The sequence below is a fragment of the Chaetodon trifascialis genome, chromosome 23, assembly GCF_039877785.1.
Source record: "Chaetodon trifascialis isolate fChaTrf1 chromosome 23, fChaTrf1.hap1, whole genome shotgun sequence".
Classification (NCBI taxonomy): domain Eukaryota; kingdom Metazoa; phylum Chordata; class Actinopteri; order Chaetodontiformes; family Chaetodontidae; genus Chaetodon; species Chaetodon trifascialis.
This window is the reverse complement of record NC_092078.1, coordinates 15,682,073-15,701,112: the sequence shown is the minus strand read 5'-3', so window position 1 is coordinate 15,701,112 and position 19,040 is coordinate 15,682,073. Positions and strand designations below refer to the sequence as shown.

The 19,040-nt window shown below is 44.3% G+C and overlaps 1 protein-coding gene across 3 annotated transcripts in view; it reads right to left on the bottom strand.

Annotated features, from left to right (window-relative positions):
* tbc1d14 (TBC1 domain family, member 14) overlaps positions 1 to 19,040 on the bottom strand; it is a 31,237-nt gene that overhangs the window by 8,605 nt on the left and 3,592 nt on the right. Inside the window, exons 1-5 of one of the 3 annotated variants that reach the window (XM_070993306.1) lie at positions 15,620 to 15,879; positions 11,595 to 11,721; positions 1,638 to 1,762; positions 563 to 645; positions 185 to 302 (exon numbers count right to left, since the gene is read on the bottom strand). In XM_070993306.1, the coding sequence (XP_070849407.1) occupies positions 185 to 302; positions 563 to 645; positions 1,638 to 1,762; positions 11,595 to 11,721; positions 15,620 to 15,654 (488 nt within the window). In that variant the 5' untranslated portion in view covers positions 15,655 to 15,879. Of the gene's footprint in view, positions 1 to 184; positions 303 to 562; positions 646 to 1,637; positions 1,763 to 7,493; positions 7,792 to 11,594; positions 11,722 to 15,619; positions 15,880 to 19,040 lie in introns of those variants that run through there. The other 2 variants (XM_070993305.1, XM_070993307.1) reach the window with 2 other exon arrangements.

The following is a 19,040-nucleotide window of genomic DNA, read 5'->3' as shown; positions in this document are numbered from 1 at the left end:
AGGGCGACTGACTGCATCTAATCTGACATGAAGCCCTTCCCAAAGGAACCTGGCTGCTTTTCAACTTTTACTTTCCACTTAAGTTGTTGTCTCTGCACAAATAAGTAAGTTTCCAAAGAAAAATATGTGGAGCATCCGTCATTTCTATCAATCTGAACTCTTCAGAAGTCTTATTTGTACTCACATTGTACTCCAGTTTGGTAAGATCTCCAGGTTCCAGGTCTGGGCGGCTGTGCCAATGCTCTCCTCGAGCTTACACCGATCCTCCAGCTGCTTCTTCCTCTTCTGAGCCTCCTTCAACTCTGCAAAATAGGAGGAAAGTTAGCAAAAGAAGGAGGAAAGCAGGCTGAGCACAGGCAGATAGAGAGTCCGTTCAGTCCTGCAGTCCTGTGCCAGGCTTTAGAGAAAGGTGGAGGAAAAATAAATTGCAGATGTTCGCTAAGGCGACCATCTGCTAAGGCGAACATCTGCTGTGGCTCCGAAGAGGACCTCAGTCTCTGCAGCTGAATGCTCTGGCAAACGACAGTAAGGGAACCTCAATCACTCGGTCACATGATCTCACCTCTCTTCTTGGCCTGGGCCACCATCTCCTCATACTGCTGTCTGTGTTTCTGCGCCTCCTCGGCTGGCTTGGCAGGTAGATTACTGTAACGCACAAACATCAACGGGTCAGGGGCTATGTGTTGTCCGAGCTTAACTTGCATTATTCATGCACAGCAGGCTTGTGTGGCTATAAAGAGCAGAAAAATCGGCAGACAGAGGAATATGAGAGGAGCCCTTCCCCGACTTTGGTCTAGTAACTAAATAATCTCAAGGTCCATTTGTAGCTTTTCTGGAGATCCCAGTCATACTGAATCTTTTGTGTGCAGCAGTCTGGCAAAACAATTAACTCAAGGTGCATTTAAAAGCTTTTTCTGGGCCTTCCCACCACATGCCACTGTTCTGTGCTCTGCTGATGAACCCTGAGAAGTGGCTGAAAGCTTCAGAAAAAGCTTGTAAAGTGTGCAGCCTCAGTGTGGAACACTCACATGAATGACATTCCTTTCAGTGCAAGTCACTAACACCAAAACTGCAACAGCACTTGCACAAATTATTTGTACCACTAGGGGGAGACAGCACAGGAGGAAAAGAGGTGGGAGACTGCATGCAGCAAAAGACCAGAGCAGCAGCTGAACTCAGTTTTGCTAGTCATGGTGTTAAGAGTAAACTTCCTTCTGCTCGAAACAGGAAATTCGCCTAAAACACGTTATTGTTTTCATCCGTCGTGTTCCCGAGCAGTGCTAATCCTGCAGCTGAGCAGCGCCACTGACTGAAAGGTGAGGTCCAGTATCTGTGTGTCTGTGAACAAAATGTGAAACACTACAAAAAAAAAAAGCAGGGTAATGGAGCCAGGCTGCTGGAGGGCTATTAAACTTTCAGCAGCACTTCTCTTTCACCGTCTGTGAAACAAACAGGGCCACAGCGAGAGCTGGAACAATGCTGACTGCCGTCTAATGACCCGGCAGAGGAAGGAGTACTGATACAGAAGGAATGAGGAGAAGATGAAGCTAGAAAGACAACAGACAAGGCTTTTTTGTGTGATAAGCACGCTCTGCTGGCAGTGAGATCTAAGACTGTGTGTGTGTGTGTGTACATACGCAGGTCTGTCCTCCAGTATAAGTGCGGTGGTGGAGAGGGGCTCAAAGTCCAGGTTTTTCCTCACACTCTGCCTGGGAGACGTCGGGTTTCCAGGTCCAGCTCTGCCAGTCTTTGTTTCATATTCCTGACAACAAAAGGAGAATCTTAATTACAACAGCGCTACGGGGGAAACCAACTCATCTCTGACGTCAGTTTCATTTGGGCTATATTTGGTTTCACGCTGCTGGCAGTGAGAGGTCCACAACACTTCCACACAGAGTAAATTGGTGGATTAGTTGTTTAATATTCCATGTCAAAGTATGAACAAGACACACATGCAGTGCCAGAAAAAAAACGCCTTAAATCAAGGCAATATATGCTTATGAGAGCTGAGATTTTGCAGTGTTTAATGAGTGGTGAGAGGAAGAGAAAGAGATGAGAGAGATAACCTGCATGTGTACATTGAGTTGCACAGAAACACTGAGAAATGTCTTGGCAACCTTGTGACAATGGTCTTTTGGCCCCTGAGCATGTGTCAGCTGGTGTCTAATGAGTCTGCTCCACCACTGGGAGTGTGACACAGGCCTATAGAAAGAGCACGCCATGTGACTTTAAGTCTGTTACAGCTAGGCCTCAGAGCAGTTTAACAAAAGGTCAACGATCAGCTGACTTACAGGTTTGTGTGTGTTTGTGTGTGTGTGTGTGTGTGTGTGTGTGTGTGTGTGTGTGTGTGTGTGTGTGTGTGTGTGTGTGTGTGTGTGTGTGTGTGTGTGTGTGTGTGTGAAGTAGTAACAGCGCTGAGCTTAAATCCAGGAGTAAGCATTAGGGGAGCTACTTGACCACAAATAGTTCAGGGAAGACCTCTAGAGAAGACTGAAGCTGCTACATTGTCTAAGTAGTTCATTAGGAAGCTACTGCAAATAGGTCAAGTGCAATATGACACACAGACACACACAAGTCCAAAATGCCCTCCGGTGTGCGTCGAGCTGGTTAATAATGCAGGCTGAGGACTGCAAGCAATCAGCTTAACACTGTGCAGCCACAGGAAAGTTCACATTGATCAGTACAGGCCACAACACCAACAGGAAAATCTATTACCACAACGGGAGTGCGTGAGCGTGCATGCTCGTTCGTTAGCGACGCAGCCCGTGTTATTAATCTGTCTTTGTGCGGCGCTCTGCTCTGCCAGAGCCTGCTCTCCACTGACCCTGAGGGACAAATAAAAGGTCATTTGAAAGAAGGAGAGACATCAAAAGACATAAAGTCAGCATGAATTCATTAGAATAAGCAGAACTTTTACTTTAAGAGCAGGTCAGAAAGCAAAGTAATTTATAAGATTAAGAAAAATGCCATAAACCAAAAGAAAAAGCAGTTTTGAGTCTCCAGCCGTGTTGGCAGATTGGATCTGACTGACAGTCAAAGGACACACCGTGGTAGCGACTTGTCAATCATAATCACCAACAGCAAACCCTGCTTCATCACAAATACGCAGATGTCACAATAGTGGCTGGCAATGATAAGGAAAGGTGATGTTTTTATTATCTTGGAAAGACCAAACAATAAAAAGTGGCCACTTTTCAAAGTCATGGCAGGCTATGAGATGAAAGATGAGAAATAAGAGGAGCAGACCGACGTACAAGAGGTGAGATGAGGAGGGAGATGACGGAAAGGCCTCAGAGTGGAATGCCTAAAGCATCTCGAGGATAAGGTGGCTGGCACAGAAGCCGAATGAAAGGAGATGATGGAGGAACAAGGGAGGGTGAGTGAGGCTGGAAGTGAAGAGTGCTAATGGCAAACTGTTCCTCCACCGCTGGAGGTGATTCATGGATAAGACTGCACTCGGAGCTGGGTTGAGAGTATAACCCTACACAAAGCATGAGTCACCGTCCTCACCACTGTGTCATTTCGCCTACTGTTCTTCTTCTTTGCTGCCCATATCCCCAATATCATCTGTCTGCAGCTCTCCAGCCTTCCCTCTCTCCCCTCTTTGACTGCACTGTTGTGAGGATTATCACCAGGCTGCAGGTTTGGTCCAAATCACCCCCAGGCTGAGCGAAGGGAAGATTGCAGACTCTGATAAAAAGTGGCCTTTTTGTTTGTGAAACCACACATTTTATGGTTTATTTGTGTGGCCAAATATCACATACACTGTCTAAACTGGCTTTAAAGGCATGGGGACATGCACACAAAAGTTCTCTAGCTAGCTTGTTAGTGGTCAGCTAGCAGGCAAGCTACCATTCAAATGGTCTCTCTGGCTCAAGATGTCATGTGACCAGATCCCAGCAATGAACTTCTTGCACACTGTGGTTAATACTGCTGGGAAGGATAGCCAAAACCACAAAGATAAATGTTAAAAAAAACCTAGTTTGCCTTAAGTCAGTATTGAATAGCCATGAGCTTTAATGGAAAAGGAGCATGCATGGACTGCTGCTAGGTTTATAAAAGACGTGTGTGTGTTTTCAGATGTAATGGGTGTGTACTCTAGGGAATAGCCGCAGGTCAATAAAAAAGGTTAGCCAGAGCTTTGCACGCTGACAATAGATGGATACTGCAGAGAAAGGGAGGGAGAGGAAGTCGAGAGTGAGGTAGACTAAGGGGGGGGGGGGGGGGGGGGGGGGGGGGGCTGGCATTTGTTCAGAGGGACTGCAGGTGCCACCATCAAGGTGAAACCAAAGAGAGGATGTGTGTGAAGCAGTACTGAGAGGTGTGTATGTGTGAATGTGCTGTGAGAAAATGTGCTGTGCAAATACTGGAGTGGTGCAAAAGTATTTCAAATATGTAAAGGTGAGAAGCTTAACTGATAAGCTAAGTTATTATAAGGAACGGACTGAACATTCCTCTGACACTCAGCAACTCGTCCTACTGGTGATTCAGCACTTAAGCTCACAAAGAAGGGAGCAGAGAGGGAAGAAGGAAACAGAATCACTTTCTTGACTCTTACTCGTGGAGCTCTGTTAACCATTTCTAATGCAACAAACTTCCGTCCTCTGTCACACCAAATGGAAACTGGCCTGGTGCACCTAATGAAAGCTGGCTACGGGTTTAAAAGCGCTGACAGCAGCATTCTGCTAGTCGTGGCTAATGTAGCCTGGAGGCTCTAACCTCCAGCAGAGATGAGGAGGGGCTGCAGAGGGCCACTTCTTTCCAACTCCACACACTCAGATTGTTTTTCATTGCAAAACTAGCCATCTTGAGCCCCAGCGCTTACTGACATTCATCAGACGTCACACGACACACCCTGAGCTCAAAGTTTCCAAAAGCAGGAGTACAACTGATCATATAACAGAACTGATCACATGACAAACCTCCTGGCTTTTTATTGCTTAATTACTTGCCGAATAAAGTTACAGGAATACCTATCTGGCAACACAAACGAGACATTCTTAATAGTGTTCAGAAACCCCTTCTGTCCCCTCACTTGTGTGGATTTTTACTTTTTCTGTGTGGCCAGCTTTTAGCTGCTGGAATAGCAACTGTATCCCATGATGACCTGTCGTCAGGGCAACCTGCTTTGTCACAAGAGCTCCAGTTTCCTGGTCAGCGGTGTGAGAGCTGCCTGGCTGCACCAACTGGCTGGATGTCATCATGCTAATGGTCTTTCTGCTTTAAGGCTACAGACGCTCTGAGGCAACAGGTCACGTTGTTTCCTGGTACTGACTAAGACTGTGTGTCAGTAGCATCGTAGCATGTGGCCCTACAAAGTCTCACACAATTATACTGAAGTGCTACTTGGTTAAAAGCCATAAAGACAACACTTCTATGTGCAAAAAGGAGCAAAGCTGGCTTGAAAGGACACCACTGTTACAAATGCTGGTCAACCTGTCCAGTGTTGCCATGGACTGATACGCATCATATCCTCAGGAAAACACTAATAGCTTTCTCAGTAACGTAAACTGTGAGATGAAAGGCCACAGCTGGGTGTTCAGGCTTATTTCACTGAATGCCAAACTCACAGCTTTTAACTAGACACCCGTTGAGGCAATCCCAAAGTATTTTTCACAGCCAATCAACACAGAACGAAGTGTGAATGAGTCAGACGGCGCCTGAGTGGTCGGCAGCATGTCGGTGCCTTCGTTTGGCAGGATACAGGATCACTACTGCTACTCCAATTCAATCACAATGTCATCGATTTTTTTACGGACAGTTGCATGAATTAGAATTATCGCCTCGTGGTTGTTTGCCTCCACCAATCAGTCAACTTGCACTTTCCACCCATGTTTGTCCAGCCTCGTACAATATATGTGGTAAAGATTTTGAAGGAATTCAATAAAAAGGTATTAAGTGTATTTTTCGGTGAAACGGAAGTTCTCACTATGTTGCCATGTATGATTCCACTGAATAATGTCCAGTGAGACACATGCTTTCTTAGAGGCTGTTTTTCCAGAGACCAGAGGAGTGACAGAGAGCTTCATCACATGGTGCAATAACAATCACCTGAAGCTCAACATCAGCAGAACCAATGAGCTGTGATGACTACAATGTTTCAAACATGGATGTTGCTGCAGACACCTTCAGTCCAGCAGCACAGACGGTCTACACAATCACGACTGTTTCAATTAGTGTCTCCAAAGATCAGTGTCACCAATTCAGTATCTGACCAAATGTGAAATATGGTCACCACCTTCCCCTCTGTTCCTGAGTCATGGCGTTGAATAATGACAGATTTTTGCAGAACGATGAAGTTGACCTTTTGAATATAACATTTCAGTTTGACATTTGTGTAAAATGTTCTAATAATTAGCACAAGAATTCTTGAGTAATGGCCAGAAATGTGTTTTGTGTGGTCACAGTGACCTTTGACCTTCTAATCAGTTCATCCTTGAGTTAAAGTGAACGTTTGTGCCAAATCTGAAGAGATTCCCTTAAGGCAATCCTTAGATATCGTGTTTGTGTTGGGAGCATTTACTGCATCACACACACGAACAATTCCATTACAATCACACTGAGGAAAACACTCAGATACTCAGACATCCAAACTAATGGCGCCTATACACTACACACTGAGAATCTTTAAAGTTCATTGAACGGGGTCACCAAATCTTTCAATTTCTGTGGGGTGGGGGTGTCTCAGAGTGAGACCTAGAACCACTGATCTAACCACATCATGAATGGAAACAAAGCAGCTTGTTTCTACACACGAACAACTACATAGCTTGAAATTAACAACCAAAATTCATTAGGGAAGGCCATCCAAATGCTTCTGTCACAATGTTATCACATCCGGTTATTCATAGAAAAAGAAAACTGCCACCAAATATTGTTGAGTTAATTAAAGATTCAGTATCTGAATGAGAGGCCGACACGCCAACAGCTGAATTACAGTTTCCACAGAGCATGTTAGTGAGGCTGTGATGATCCGCCAGCTTTGTTCAGACAAAATGAAGAAAATGCACAATATCCAGACAAACAGATGGAGCCACGAGCACAGGAACCAAATGCTCAGTTATAATCCGGTGCTTTTTTTCCATCCACGCATGTCCCACCAATTCAATCTGCCCAATGAGCTGTGTCTCGTTAACTGCATCAGTGATAACAGCAGGAAGAAATCCCCTGACAAGCTTCCGAAAGGAAAAATAGAAAACTGTTACGTTGCGGCACGTGCTTTTGTTGTTTTAAGATGGGTCATCTCCTTGGTGGACATTAGTCCATCGACACAAACGTCTTTCTAGAGCCAGAGATATCCTGCCTATCATCATCCTGCTCCCCACTGCGAAGCACAGAGCTACGACAAGCTGAAAGAGGCTATTATGTGAAATCCGAGCCATCCTCCTCTCCTCGGCTGCCTCGTTCACGCTCTGACTGCCAATGCCCTCTGATTCTGCCAGACAAGAGAGAGACAGTGGGTCACCGAGCTCACCCACCAAATGCTCACTCACCATGAACGCTGCAGTTCCTTACAGACGGCCAGTCCTCCGGTGGGGGTTCGTTTCCAAAACCCTAGCTTAGCGTCATTGCCGCTCCTGAGGGCTCACTCCTGGCAACGGGGCACCCGGGAGCAAAAAGATGAGGAGGAGGTGAAAAAGGAGGGCAGAGGGACAGTCAAGCTGCCAATGGAGGGACACACCCCGCATTGGAAACGATGCAGCACCAGCATGATACCCCTCTATCCCCCTCTCTCTCCCTCTCTCTCTCTCTCAGCTGTGACGCTACACTGAGCGGGTCTGCATCAGGTCTGCTGCTGTGTGTGTATGAGTGTGAGTGTGTGTGCGTGTGTGTGTGTGTGTGTGTGTGTGCATGTCAGCAAATCAGCACCACCGTGTGTTATTAGTCACCATCGCCGCACTGAAAGGAGCTCTGCACTCTGCTGTGCCCTGGCAGCCGTTCCAATCAACCCCAGAGTAATGGATCAGGTTTCAACCAATCAGCTTCCTGCTCTTTTAATCCAGTCGCGAATCAGCTGCAGCTGTAGTGCCGATACAAGTTACACATCTTGTGCTCTGGGAGAACTGTTCCCTTGCTGCCTGCTTATTGGATGATTGTACCTGTACACAGGTGCAGTGATGGCTGGACAACACAGATCTGTAGACGTGCAGCTTTCAAAAGTAGCAAACATAATATGCCCCATTATATACATTTGTATATGTGTGTGTGTGTGTGTGTGTGTGTGTGTGTGTGTGCGTGCGTGCGTGCGTGCGTGCGTGCGTGCGCGCGCGAGGGATAATGCCTGATGAGGTGTCCATCATCAGGAATTAATGGATGATGTGGAGGCCAGAAGCACGTTGGATGGTTGTCTCCACAGAGTCCACTAACTGCTGAACCTAGCTATCTATCCTGCTTATCCTTTGTCCATTAAGACCATTCATTTACATTTTCATGCATTTTTCAATCAAAAGTCTAATGTTTTTCACAAGCCATGACCCAGTTTCCATAGTAACACCTGAGGGTTTTGGCACCGTCACTACTCCAGTAAGCAGATGTACCTTAGGTACGACTTGGCAACAGGAGATAATTGTAGTCCGCTCAGCTCATAGAAGGCTCAGCTATGTGCCAGAAAGCTAACGTTATGCTAGCAAGATTCAAAGACAATAACTGTGTTGGCAAGGACTAAATATAATATTGCCCACCCCTAGTTTTGTTTTTTGTTTTTTTTTTGCGGTAGTTGCTATAGCTCTGGTTGGAAACTGAAAACAGAGAAGATTGCATGATTTCGGTATCATGATGTGGTACAATAGATACTGTACCACATCAGTATCTACTGCTTGAGGGTGTGCTCCGTACATACCACTAATAGTTTTATGAGGGGGAGACCAGAACAATGGGCAGAGGTGCTGCAGGGTTCACCAAGTTCAATTTAGGACTTTTGTATCACCCATCTGTACATGGTAAGAATAATCTAATTCAGACTTTTACTCTTCAACATGTGATCAGATTTCATTGATCCTTTATTGCTGTCATTATCATCATCCTCATCCACAGTTTCAGCAGACTTTTAGTGTCTTGTGATGGTCTAAATGCTGCTTCTGACATGTGTCCAACCTGGCCAGAAACTAAAAACCATATCAAAACTGCTTAAAGACACTGAATATCAGCACAAACCATGAGCCATCAGAAGCCTCAATGTATGCATAACTCTCCATACTGGTTGTCAAAACCCCTTATTTATTTTAATTTAGACAGACTTTAAATGACTTAACATTAAAATTCAAACTCCCGCTGGGATATTGTTCGATTTTAATTCAGCTTCGCTCCCCGATCCCAGTAACTCAGGCGTGTCTGAGCTGCCACACAATGTGATTTAGAGGCTCAGCAGGTTATAGAACAATTACTTTCTTCAGCGGGCAGAAATTCACTGTGACCAGACATTGTGCTGAGGCCTCAGATGTACTAGAGCACCGAGTCTCCCAACTCACAGCAACGCAAAGTGGTGTAAATTTGAATAGAAAACTTGATTCACCGCAGTGCTTTCAGAGGGGAAAGGTTGCTGGTGGAAATAGAACGCAGTGTGTTTCATAGCAGCTGAACAATAACCTACGAACATAAAGCATTCCACACACACACACACGCACACACGCAGGCATGCACACAAATGTGGTTTACTGACCCCGCCTTAGAACAGCAGCATCAGTGGCAAGACAAAAGCCTGAAAGCCTAGCCTTGTTAACTGATTCCTGAGGGCCTGTATAAGGTTACAACCACAGATGAGATGGCATTAACATATTAAGCACATGTGGGTGGGCACACACGTGTTTGCGTGTGCACCTGCACTTGAGTAAGAGACAGCATTTCAATCAGAGTGGTCTAATGTTTAACCAACACAACTCGATAGTCAAGATAACGAGCTATTTAAAGCCGGTGTGTGATATTGTGAAGGGCTGGAATGTAAACTGCAGGAACTACACATTAGCAGCCCTTTCAACCAGGCTTCAACAGCACAAAGAACAGAGAGGAGAGTGCTACTTCCCCGTGTCAGACGCACGGTACATGGTCGCACAATAACAGGTTTCTGTCGGCTCTAATTACCAGCTGCCATCTTGCTCTTTGGTTTATTTTACCAGTAAAGAGCTGCCGTGCTCTTTAATTGGGCTCGAGACACTTTTCTGTCTCCCCTCTGAATGGCAGTGGGAAATAATGAGCGTTCAATCACCGGCTGTCAATCTAACAACACGCTCTCAAAGACCTTGACATTTTGAATTTCACATTGTGGAGCAACACAAACACTGCATCACACGCTCGTGGCATATGACTGCCACGCTGCGCTTAGAGTCTGGCACAGAAAAATAGTGGAATACTTCTCAAGTGCATGTTTAAAAAGAAAGCCGTCGGTGGCTGGTAATCAGTTTTGTGTTGTATGTCATATGATATATACACTGCTTCTGAGTGGAAAAAACTTCTGGAAACATAGCTGGAGAAGCTACCCACTCTGAAAACAGCTACTTGAGTTTGAAAGCAGCTATGCTGTGGAACACAGCTGGGAAATGTAGTCACTGCATGTAGCATCTCTACTCTTATCTGACTGGGTTATCATGAAATAGTTGAACGATCCTTCCAAAAATCCATTGTTTTTCAATAAACATGCAAATGAGCAAGTGCTAAGGCTTTGACTGACATTAAAAAACTGTTGTGTACATATCCAATTTCCCACCTGCTACCAGGACCATGGTACTCTATATACTCCCCATGCGCTTCAATGCTTCAGGTCAAACATGTCTGGTCAACATTCAGTCCTTTCTATCAGCTTTCCAAGAACTATTGGAAAACCCAGCGTGTGCTTGTTTGCTTTTCAGCATGTGGATTTCTAAAAATAGCTGAAGAATCTAAATGTCAGCGACGGGGAGTGTTGGTGCTCTGGGCATTGAGCTAATGGTATTCAACAACACAAAGGAGATGGTGCTCAGTTACAGCATGCTCGTAGTCATTGTATCATCCAGGTATCTATCCTGAGCAGACATCATAGCGTTGGTGTACTTATTGATCTTTACGGTCCCATAGTACACGGACGACCTGGGTCTAAAAGGCGTTATTGCATCCATTCAATGGATCCAGTCAATTACACTTGAAATCACACAAATGATCAATTATCATTATTGATAATAATTATTTAACATTAGTGCCCTGCCATGTCTCGTTACCCCTGCTATTGTCTGTAGTAAGAATGTGTGTGTGTGTGTGTGTGTGTGTGTGTGTGTGTGTGTGTGTGTGTGTGTGTGTGTGCGCGCTCATGTGCATGTGTGTATGCATGTAGTTGAGGGTGGGTGTTTGTACTTACGGAGGGTGGGAGGGATGGGTTTTTATTGTTGCTTTATTTTGATTTATATTGTTTTTTAACTCCTGTGAGGCACTTTGTATTGCATTTTATTATGTATGAAAAGTGCTATATAAATAAAGTTTGATTTGATTTGATGATTATTTGGCCATGTAACATGCATGTCCACAGGTAATCTGGTGTTTTGTGTGCAAGTACATGTGCCATGTCCGTGAGGTGGGTGGTCTTCACATCTCATGTGACAATGCTGCGATTCCAGATATGAAGATTGTACCTTCTGTATGCTCTTAGGGTCCTTCGTGGAGCATTCTCGTGGTGGGACTTTCCCAAACAGCTTCCACCCTGGATCCCTCTGCTCCACTGGCCGACTGTTGTCCTTCACCCTTCTGGCAAACAGGCTCCTGGGGGATGGGGAGGGTGGGGGAGAATGATTAGATTGGAGGATGAATAAATGAGGTCATTATAACACAGAGCAAAAAGTGGAACACAAGCCATGATTGCAATCTTCACTGGGTCTCCGTCGGGGCTCTCGGTGCTGCTTTAATATGTGTGTTGCCTCTATTTGAGGTCACAACTGAGCTCACAAAAGGAATCTGTGGATTGAAGAACAAAAGCTCTCAGAGTATTTTTACAGCCTATGTGACATCATGTGAGCTGGCAGGCTGGTGACGATCATAGGACTAATAAACCTAGAAATAGAAGCCATTAAAGAGCATGCTACAGACAGCAATAACAACTCATGGCTGATGAAAAGATGAGGAAGAAAGCTTTTCTTCTTCAATTCACCACTAGACCAGCTGCCCCGCACTCCAAACTAAAACTCACATGAATGCTTGAAATCATCTTGCGTCTAAATACAACGTGCAAAGCTGCTGAAAAAGCCTCCCCCTTCTCATCAGGGTTCACCGTACCATTTATCCAGCCATTCCTTTCATTTATCCACAGTGCTGTTAACACAGGATTTAATCTAAAGCATCAAAAGAGCGTCGCTGTGAAAAGACATGAATAAACCGGTCAAATAAAAAGCCTCTTCTGCACAGGCCAAGTGACACAACAGGGAGAGCTATAACATCAGAGTTCATATCCTGCCCTTTATCTACGCTGCATCTCAAACGGCGGCAGTTCACCTGGGCACCTGCGTTACCTAAAGATTTTGACTCATTGATCAACAAGAAATATTTGTTATAATTAATATCAGTAAGGCTTTGCACCGAGCAGGTGTGTTGCCACAACAATGGACCCTGTAGAGGCGGAAAGGAGGTCTGACCTTTTACCCACTGACTGCCACGTAGCCCGTCAGGACCTCTCTGGGTCCACCTCCAGGGGAGTGATGGCAGGAAAAGCGTTGCCAAACACCGAGCAGACACAGCTGCAGGCCTTCTGCTGCGCTCACTAATTATTTGCTGAAACCTAATTTCCCATAATCCACCCATCCTTTTCCATAATGCCAACGATAATAGGGATGTTGTTGAAACACTGTATAATGGATGCATGTTGTTTCTTGCAATGAATCTGAAGCAAACCTCACTGGTTCACTTTGATATTGTCAAAATTGCAGAATGTGCCAGAACTAAACATATTAGGCTTGGGGGATCGATTTGAGTTTGAATGTTTCGTGTTTTACATTCAGTTAAGGCAATTGAGATCATCTTAGTCCAGTGAAAGAGAGGACTTTAATTCAGAAGACGTATGGTATTTTTCTGTAGTTTGAACCAAGATGGGATAACTCTTTACTGCTTCCAACAGCACATTACATATTCACTGTTTTTCTTCCTTTCACAATAAAAGCCCCAGACATATACACTGCATAACTGCTGAAGCCTGAAAACTTTCTTAACATATGAACTGGGAATGAATGGAGCAGCATCAGTGACCATTGCTCGTAATCCATCTATGATCTGCACAAAGCATCCAATAACTACAATGCGTACACTATGGTCATGCATGTGCTGAGTAGCTTCCAAGGCAATGTGAGGAACACGATCAAAAAAATATATTAATGAAGTCTAATGATTGATACAACTCAACAACATATGATGAAAAGATGCCAGCACACCTAACAATTCATCAGGTTTGCAGCCATGGAAAATAGCACACCGAACAACTTCTACAGCTAACTAGCTAGCATGAAAGAAATGCTGCTACATGCATATTACAGCCAGCCAAATGTATTACAGCCATAAGCTATTGACCAAGACAAGCTGATGAAGCAATGGCTGACAAAAGACAAACGCAACAGTCCACTCCTGTGTGAGTGGTCACAGGTAAACATCCTGACCGGCTGTTGACAACCTGCAGTGATGACTAATGGAGTTCCCCGCAGATGCACATCAACCGCATTTCACTACAGCATGTGGAGAAATCAGTTTCTGTTTTTGCCTTGGGAGGTTTCAGTTTCCCCACAGCAACCTCAGAGCAAAATAACAACAAGCTGGGTTTTTTTGTCCCCCCCCCAACCATTTCATTAGAAGCTTGTTAACTCAGACCAAACCTGGGGTTGGTCTTTACCAAACTAAGCATGTTCACAACCAGCACGGCACCTTTAACATCATTTACTCTCCAAAGGTAACACCTCGCTCTCGCTTCCCTCACAGTTTGCGTCAGTCTTGCATATTCTCTAATCTGCTTACTGATACTTTGGTACACTAAAGATAAAGGACGCCGTGGTAGGCATTTCCTCATTCTGTGGGCGATTCAAGGGTTTGATGAAGAAGTTTAATGATAACACAGATATGAAAAGCCAGCACATTTATATTCTGACAGAGTGTGAACACCAGTAATGGTGCTCTACCAGTGACATTTAAGCTTATCTTATTCAGCTCTTTTCAGAACAGCACAGGGTAAACGCTGAACGGAAAACAAGCTACCAGCAGCTTTGTAACCATATTTCTGGCAGACGTGAGGCACCCAACACTTGTGGAGCAACATTTTACATTCACGCACAGAGCTGCTACAGGAAGCTGTCATTTGACTATGGGAATATCTGTAGCAATCAGTGTAACCCAACTCCAAACACAAAAAGGGAGGAAACATCAACTTTCAGTTCAAAGACGCAATGGCAGAATGAAAAAGACTGAAATCTGATCTGAGGAGACGTTGATAAGGAACGAAGAGTTTGACCAATAACAGCCACCGAATTGCCCCTCCCCGCAACGAATAAACAAATAATAATACAATAATTCAAGGTCTGTTTATGAGCTTTTATTGTAGCATTCAACCAAACTGAATCAGCGTTTAGACACATTTATGAGCCACGCTCTTGTAGCCACCTGTTGGAATTTGATCCTTAGGTCACATAATGACAAGCAGCAAACTCCATCAGCTGAAGAAGACCATAAGAGGTAGTTCAAAGTTCAGTCAAAAAAACAAAACAAAAAAAAAACAGCTTGAGCCTTGTGTCAGACGACCATATCCAATGTCAATAACAAACTTTCAAGGTTAATCAGTGGAGTATTCACCTTCTGTAAAAATATATATCTAGTATAAATTGGTTCGTTTTGATTTTAATAAACTTGAGCTAAGCTGAGGTGGAAAAAAATAAACCATAACCAGACTTTGAACTGTGCAGTGATGAACTTGAGTAACCCTGTGAGCCACCATAAAGCAATGCGGCATAGATCAAAGTGCAGAGAGCGAGTGAGCACCACCTTCATGCAGCAAAGCGTGGCTATAAACCTCAAACACTTCACATTTTTCTGTCCAGGTCATCATGTTTTCATGTGTGCCTTTCATGTGTGCCACCGAACAAACGTCCATAAAGCAGATGATGATTTGCATTGAGCCCAGGCCTCGACATGACAGATGAAAGGCTCTGGCTGGAGTTGAGTGCTCAAGTGGAACAGCTAGAAAATCCAAGAGCGTTGGCAGAGGTGCTTGTTTATGCTGAATTCAGGCTGAGGCTTTACACTGCACTGGTTTGCAAGTCTCGCAAGAACATTCAGATTTCTCAACAGTTCAGCTTTGTGTGTGGAAAATAAGGTGATAAAGGGTATCCTGGTGGTTTGTCCGCTTCAAGCAACAAGGAAGGCACCTGGGACGGAAATACCAAACAAGCTAGTACAAGAAGAGGGAAAGCTAAGTACACTGAGTTCTCTTTAAAAACCGTCAAACGGAACATGCTAATTCAAGACACCAGTGTGCATTTAGTCCAATAGGCTGCCTCACACAAAAACCACATTATTCAAAATCTGATGAATCTGAAATTTTGCATACAAAACACAGAAGTGAACAAACCGCAGGCTGTGCATGTCAACCATTAAACAAACCTTCCATGTCCTCTACAAGTTTGCATTATCCTACCTGTCAATGTACAGTAGAAGTGATGGGGCTGCCATCCTGCTCCGTCACCACGACACACTGAATGAAAATCCTCCTCAGCAAAAATCAGTGAGAAACAGGCACATGGAGGGTGAACTTTCAAAGAGGTAAGGACTAAAGGAAGGAGACCCAACAGCAAGTCAAAGTCTCCTTCAGTCAAGATTCAGACTCATAACTTCCATAGCTTTAGTTAGAGAGAGGAAAAAAAGTCCAACACAGGCACCATGTACAGGCAGAGTGAGACTGTGAACAGGCACAGGCAACAAGAGGTCTGACTTAACAAATGGGAGGGGAGGAATGGGAGGAATGGGTGTGAGGAGAAGGAGTCTGAGAGGCACTGAGAATGAGTAACTTCTCCATGTGAGGGAGGAGGGATAACGAGTGAGATAACAGGACAGAATGGTAAAGGGAGGGTAGGGGGGGGTCAAGGGAGATGCTGCCACTTGACACATGATTTGCTACAATAAATCAAATTGATTTATTTCATCTAAATCAATCACTATAAAAAACATTTGTGTCAGCTGGGGACACTTCTTCTGACATGTTTCACTGAATTCAGCCTGTGAGGATGATGTATTTGGGGGAAAAGTCGAGACACAAAGCTGGGGCCGTGAAACAGACCGTGTGCTCCGTTCGCTGGTTCCTTCACTTGCTGAAACTACAAACTACAAAGAGAAGATGCTGGAACCACGTGACTGAAATGCACCTGTCCAGAGTCAAACACCTTTGTACCAGCGCAGACGACAGCTAAGATTACTGAACACCACTTCAACAACTGCACAATTAATGGCAGCATCCAGATAAATGTTAATAATTACTGCAATCATGAACCACGCTTTCACTGTGTGTGCGCTGCTCGCCAACCACTCTGCTGTATGTCACATATGAACCACACTGCTTGGCGGAAGTATTTGGTATCACTCCATCCTCAAAAGTTTTTATGGCTGTGTTAATCTCATGAAAGCTTGCCAGGTGTATGTAGGAACTGTAAAAGCAATAAGCCACATGAGACTGTGACTGTTTACACTGACATCAGAACAGCTAAGGGGCATTCAGGCACAACATGAAGCCAATTTGGTGGCGTTTACCATCAACAGCTAGCTTAGCCTCAGCTCCCATGAAAGGCCCTCAGCTGACCTCGAACTCTGAGCAGAACCAGGTGACTGGATGTAGGCGTAGCCACGGCTAACATTAGCAAGCCAGCTAAGATCACACGTGAGTGAGACAACTTTGGAATTACAGGGAGTTTTAATTCTCCTCTGTTGCTCGCAGCTGTGTGATGATGCACGTAGGCAGAGCAACGCTAATGACAACACACTGCCAGACTCACAATGGCAAAGATAACGTGCTAACTTTAAACAGGTGTAATCTTTACCATGTTCATTATCGTACTAGCATTTTAGCAACCTAACATAGCACTAAATACAGTACAGCTAAGAATCATGTGTCAGTTTCACCATCCAACCACCATGAAAATATGTCTGAAATTTCATGGCTGACCAGCTGGCACTGTCATCCATCCATTTGTATATTGTAAGTATTTATGCAAGTAATCATCCTGCAATGAATGCTGAGGGGTTTTCATAATGATCCCTGTAATGCAATTACAGGGTTTTATTACAGGTTTTAAGGCACTGTGCAGGTCTTACATCCTTGACTAAAACCTTGAATCTCATCCAATCACACACACAAACACTTCATAAAACAACACAGCAGGTGTCAGCTTGCAGCCCTGGAAAGAATTTTCTACTTGCAGATTAGCCCAAAAATCAAAAAATAACCATTTTACTGGGTGCTGTAAAATTCCCTTCCCTGCTCATTAAAGAAAAAAACTCAGGAATGTGGCGAAGCAGGAAATGAGAGGCCGACTTCCTCATCTTTTTAGTGGCTAAATGTGATCAAAGCCAATGAGTTAAACCAACTTCAGAAGCACTTAAAGGAACTTCAAACTCATTTTGCTGACTTTTCAATACAACTTCCAACACACTCAGAGTTGTACTACAAACTCATCATCAGTCATTGTCATTTGTCATCAACAGAGCCAGAGCAAAGCACCTAATAACTGTATGTAAATTAATACTGAGAGGAGTCCTTCTGAATAGAAACTGCTAATGAAAGGATCTTGTAGCAACTCACACATCAGTTTGGCTTCTTTTGATCACCAGTAGGTTCACCTGTGACCTACAAATTACTCAAGTTATTCAATTTCCCCTGTAATATACTTGTACCTGTTTATGAAGAAGAGACACTGTGGCCTCAGTCATACACAGAGAAATAGGAAGTAACACTCCACATGCAACAATGTGACTGTATCCTCTTTACAAATAGTGCATGTGTCATGCTCTCAACTGGGCCAATTAGTTCTACCGAAGCAAAAAACTGTAGTGCTGCATGGTTTTCTTGCAGAAAATTCCTCAGCAGGGTGACCCCTGATGTCTGTAAGGATCAACTGTTTTTCTCTCTCTGTTCACTGAAGTGATACAGCAGGAAGAATATGCTGAACCTTCAAACTAAACTTGTTCTAATGTTGTGCCACATTAAGCGGAGGGTCATTCTGTGCAAGATGTAATACACAAGAGTGCTGGAAGGGGAGGGGGAGGGGTATCTTGGCCAAGGAAGGTTTGTAAAGCAACTTTGAGCAAAGTCTACTTCTGTAAAGCCTCCAACAACGAGTCTGTGCTGAGAGGAAGCACAGACTGGATAATCATCTCACTGAGGCTGCTTATAGCACTCACAGAACCACAACATCTGTCACAGAATCAATGTATTCATATTCTCTTAATGATAAATGAATGATAACCGATGCCTTTTCTCTTGTTATCTCCACATGATGGTATGTACAGATAGGGCTTTACTGCACTGTCATTCATTATCTGTTTCTACCCCAGCCTCCACTTATGGCTGTGTGGTACACCGGGTTCGTCTCGAGCGTCACGTTCTGCCACGACACGGATTTTGTAATATTGTCGTTCCTGTATTAACAGCAACAACCATGTGCTCTACTGCAGGCACAGGGCTACGCACACACTCATAGAATGGGAGTTACATCACGTGGCAGCTAATGTGGCAAGTAGCATCTACTGCAGACTTCAGTACTGAATGGGGGACAATCAAATCAAAATGAAAGTTAAACCTCATTTGAGGTCTAATAACAACCACAGTAGTTGGCTGGCTGTGGGAAACTGTTCTTTAAAGTTGCTCTTTGTGTTGTCATCGCCATACTTCACGCTGCAACACAAGCTCAGCTGGTTTTGTTGTTACAGAAAAGCCTCCTGTGCTGTGTGCGGCGTCAGTATGTGTGCCTCTTGCTGCTGCATGCAAATGTTCTTGGTAGACATGCCCCATGGTACATTGACTTTTGTACTTACATAATATACTTTGGGTTTTCTGCCAAAACAAATGC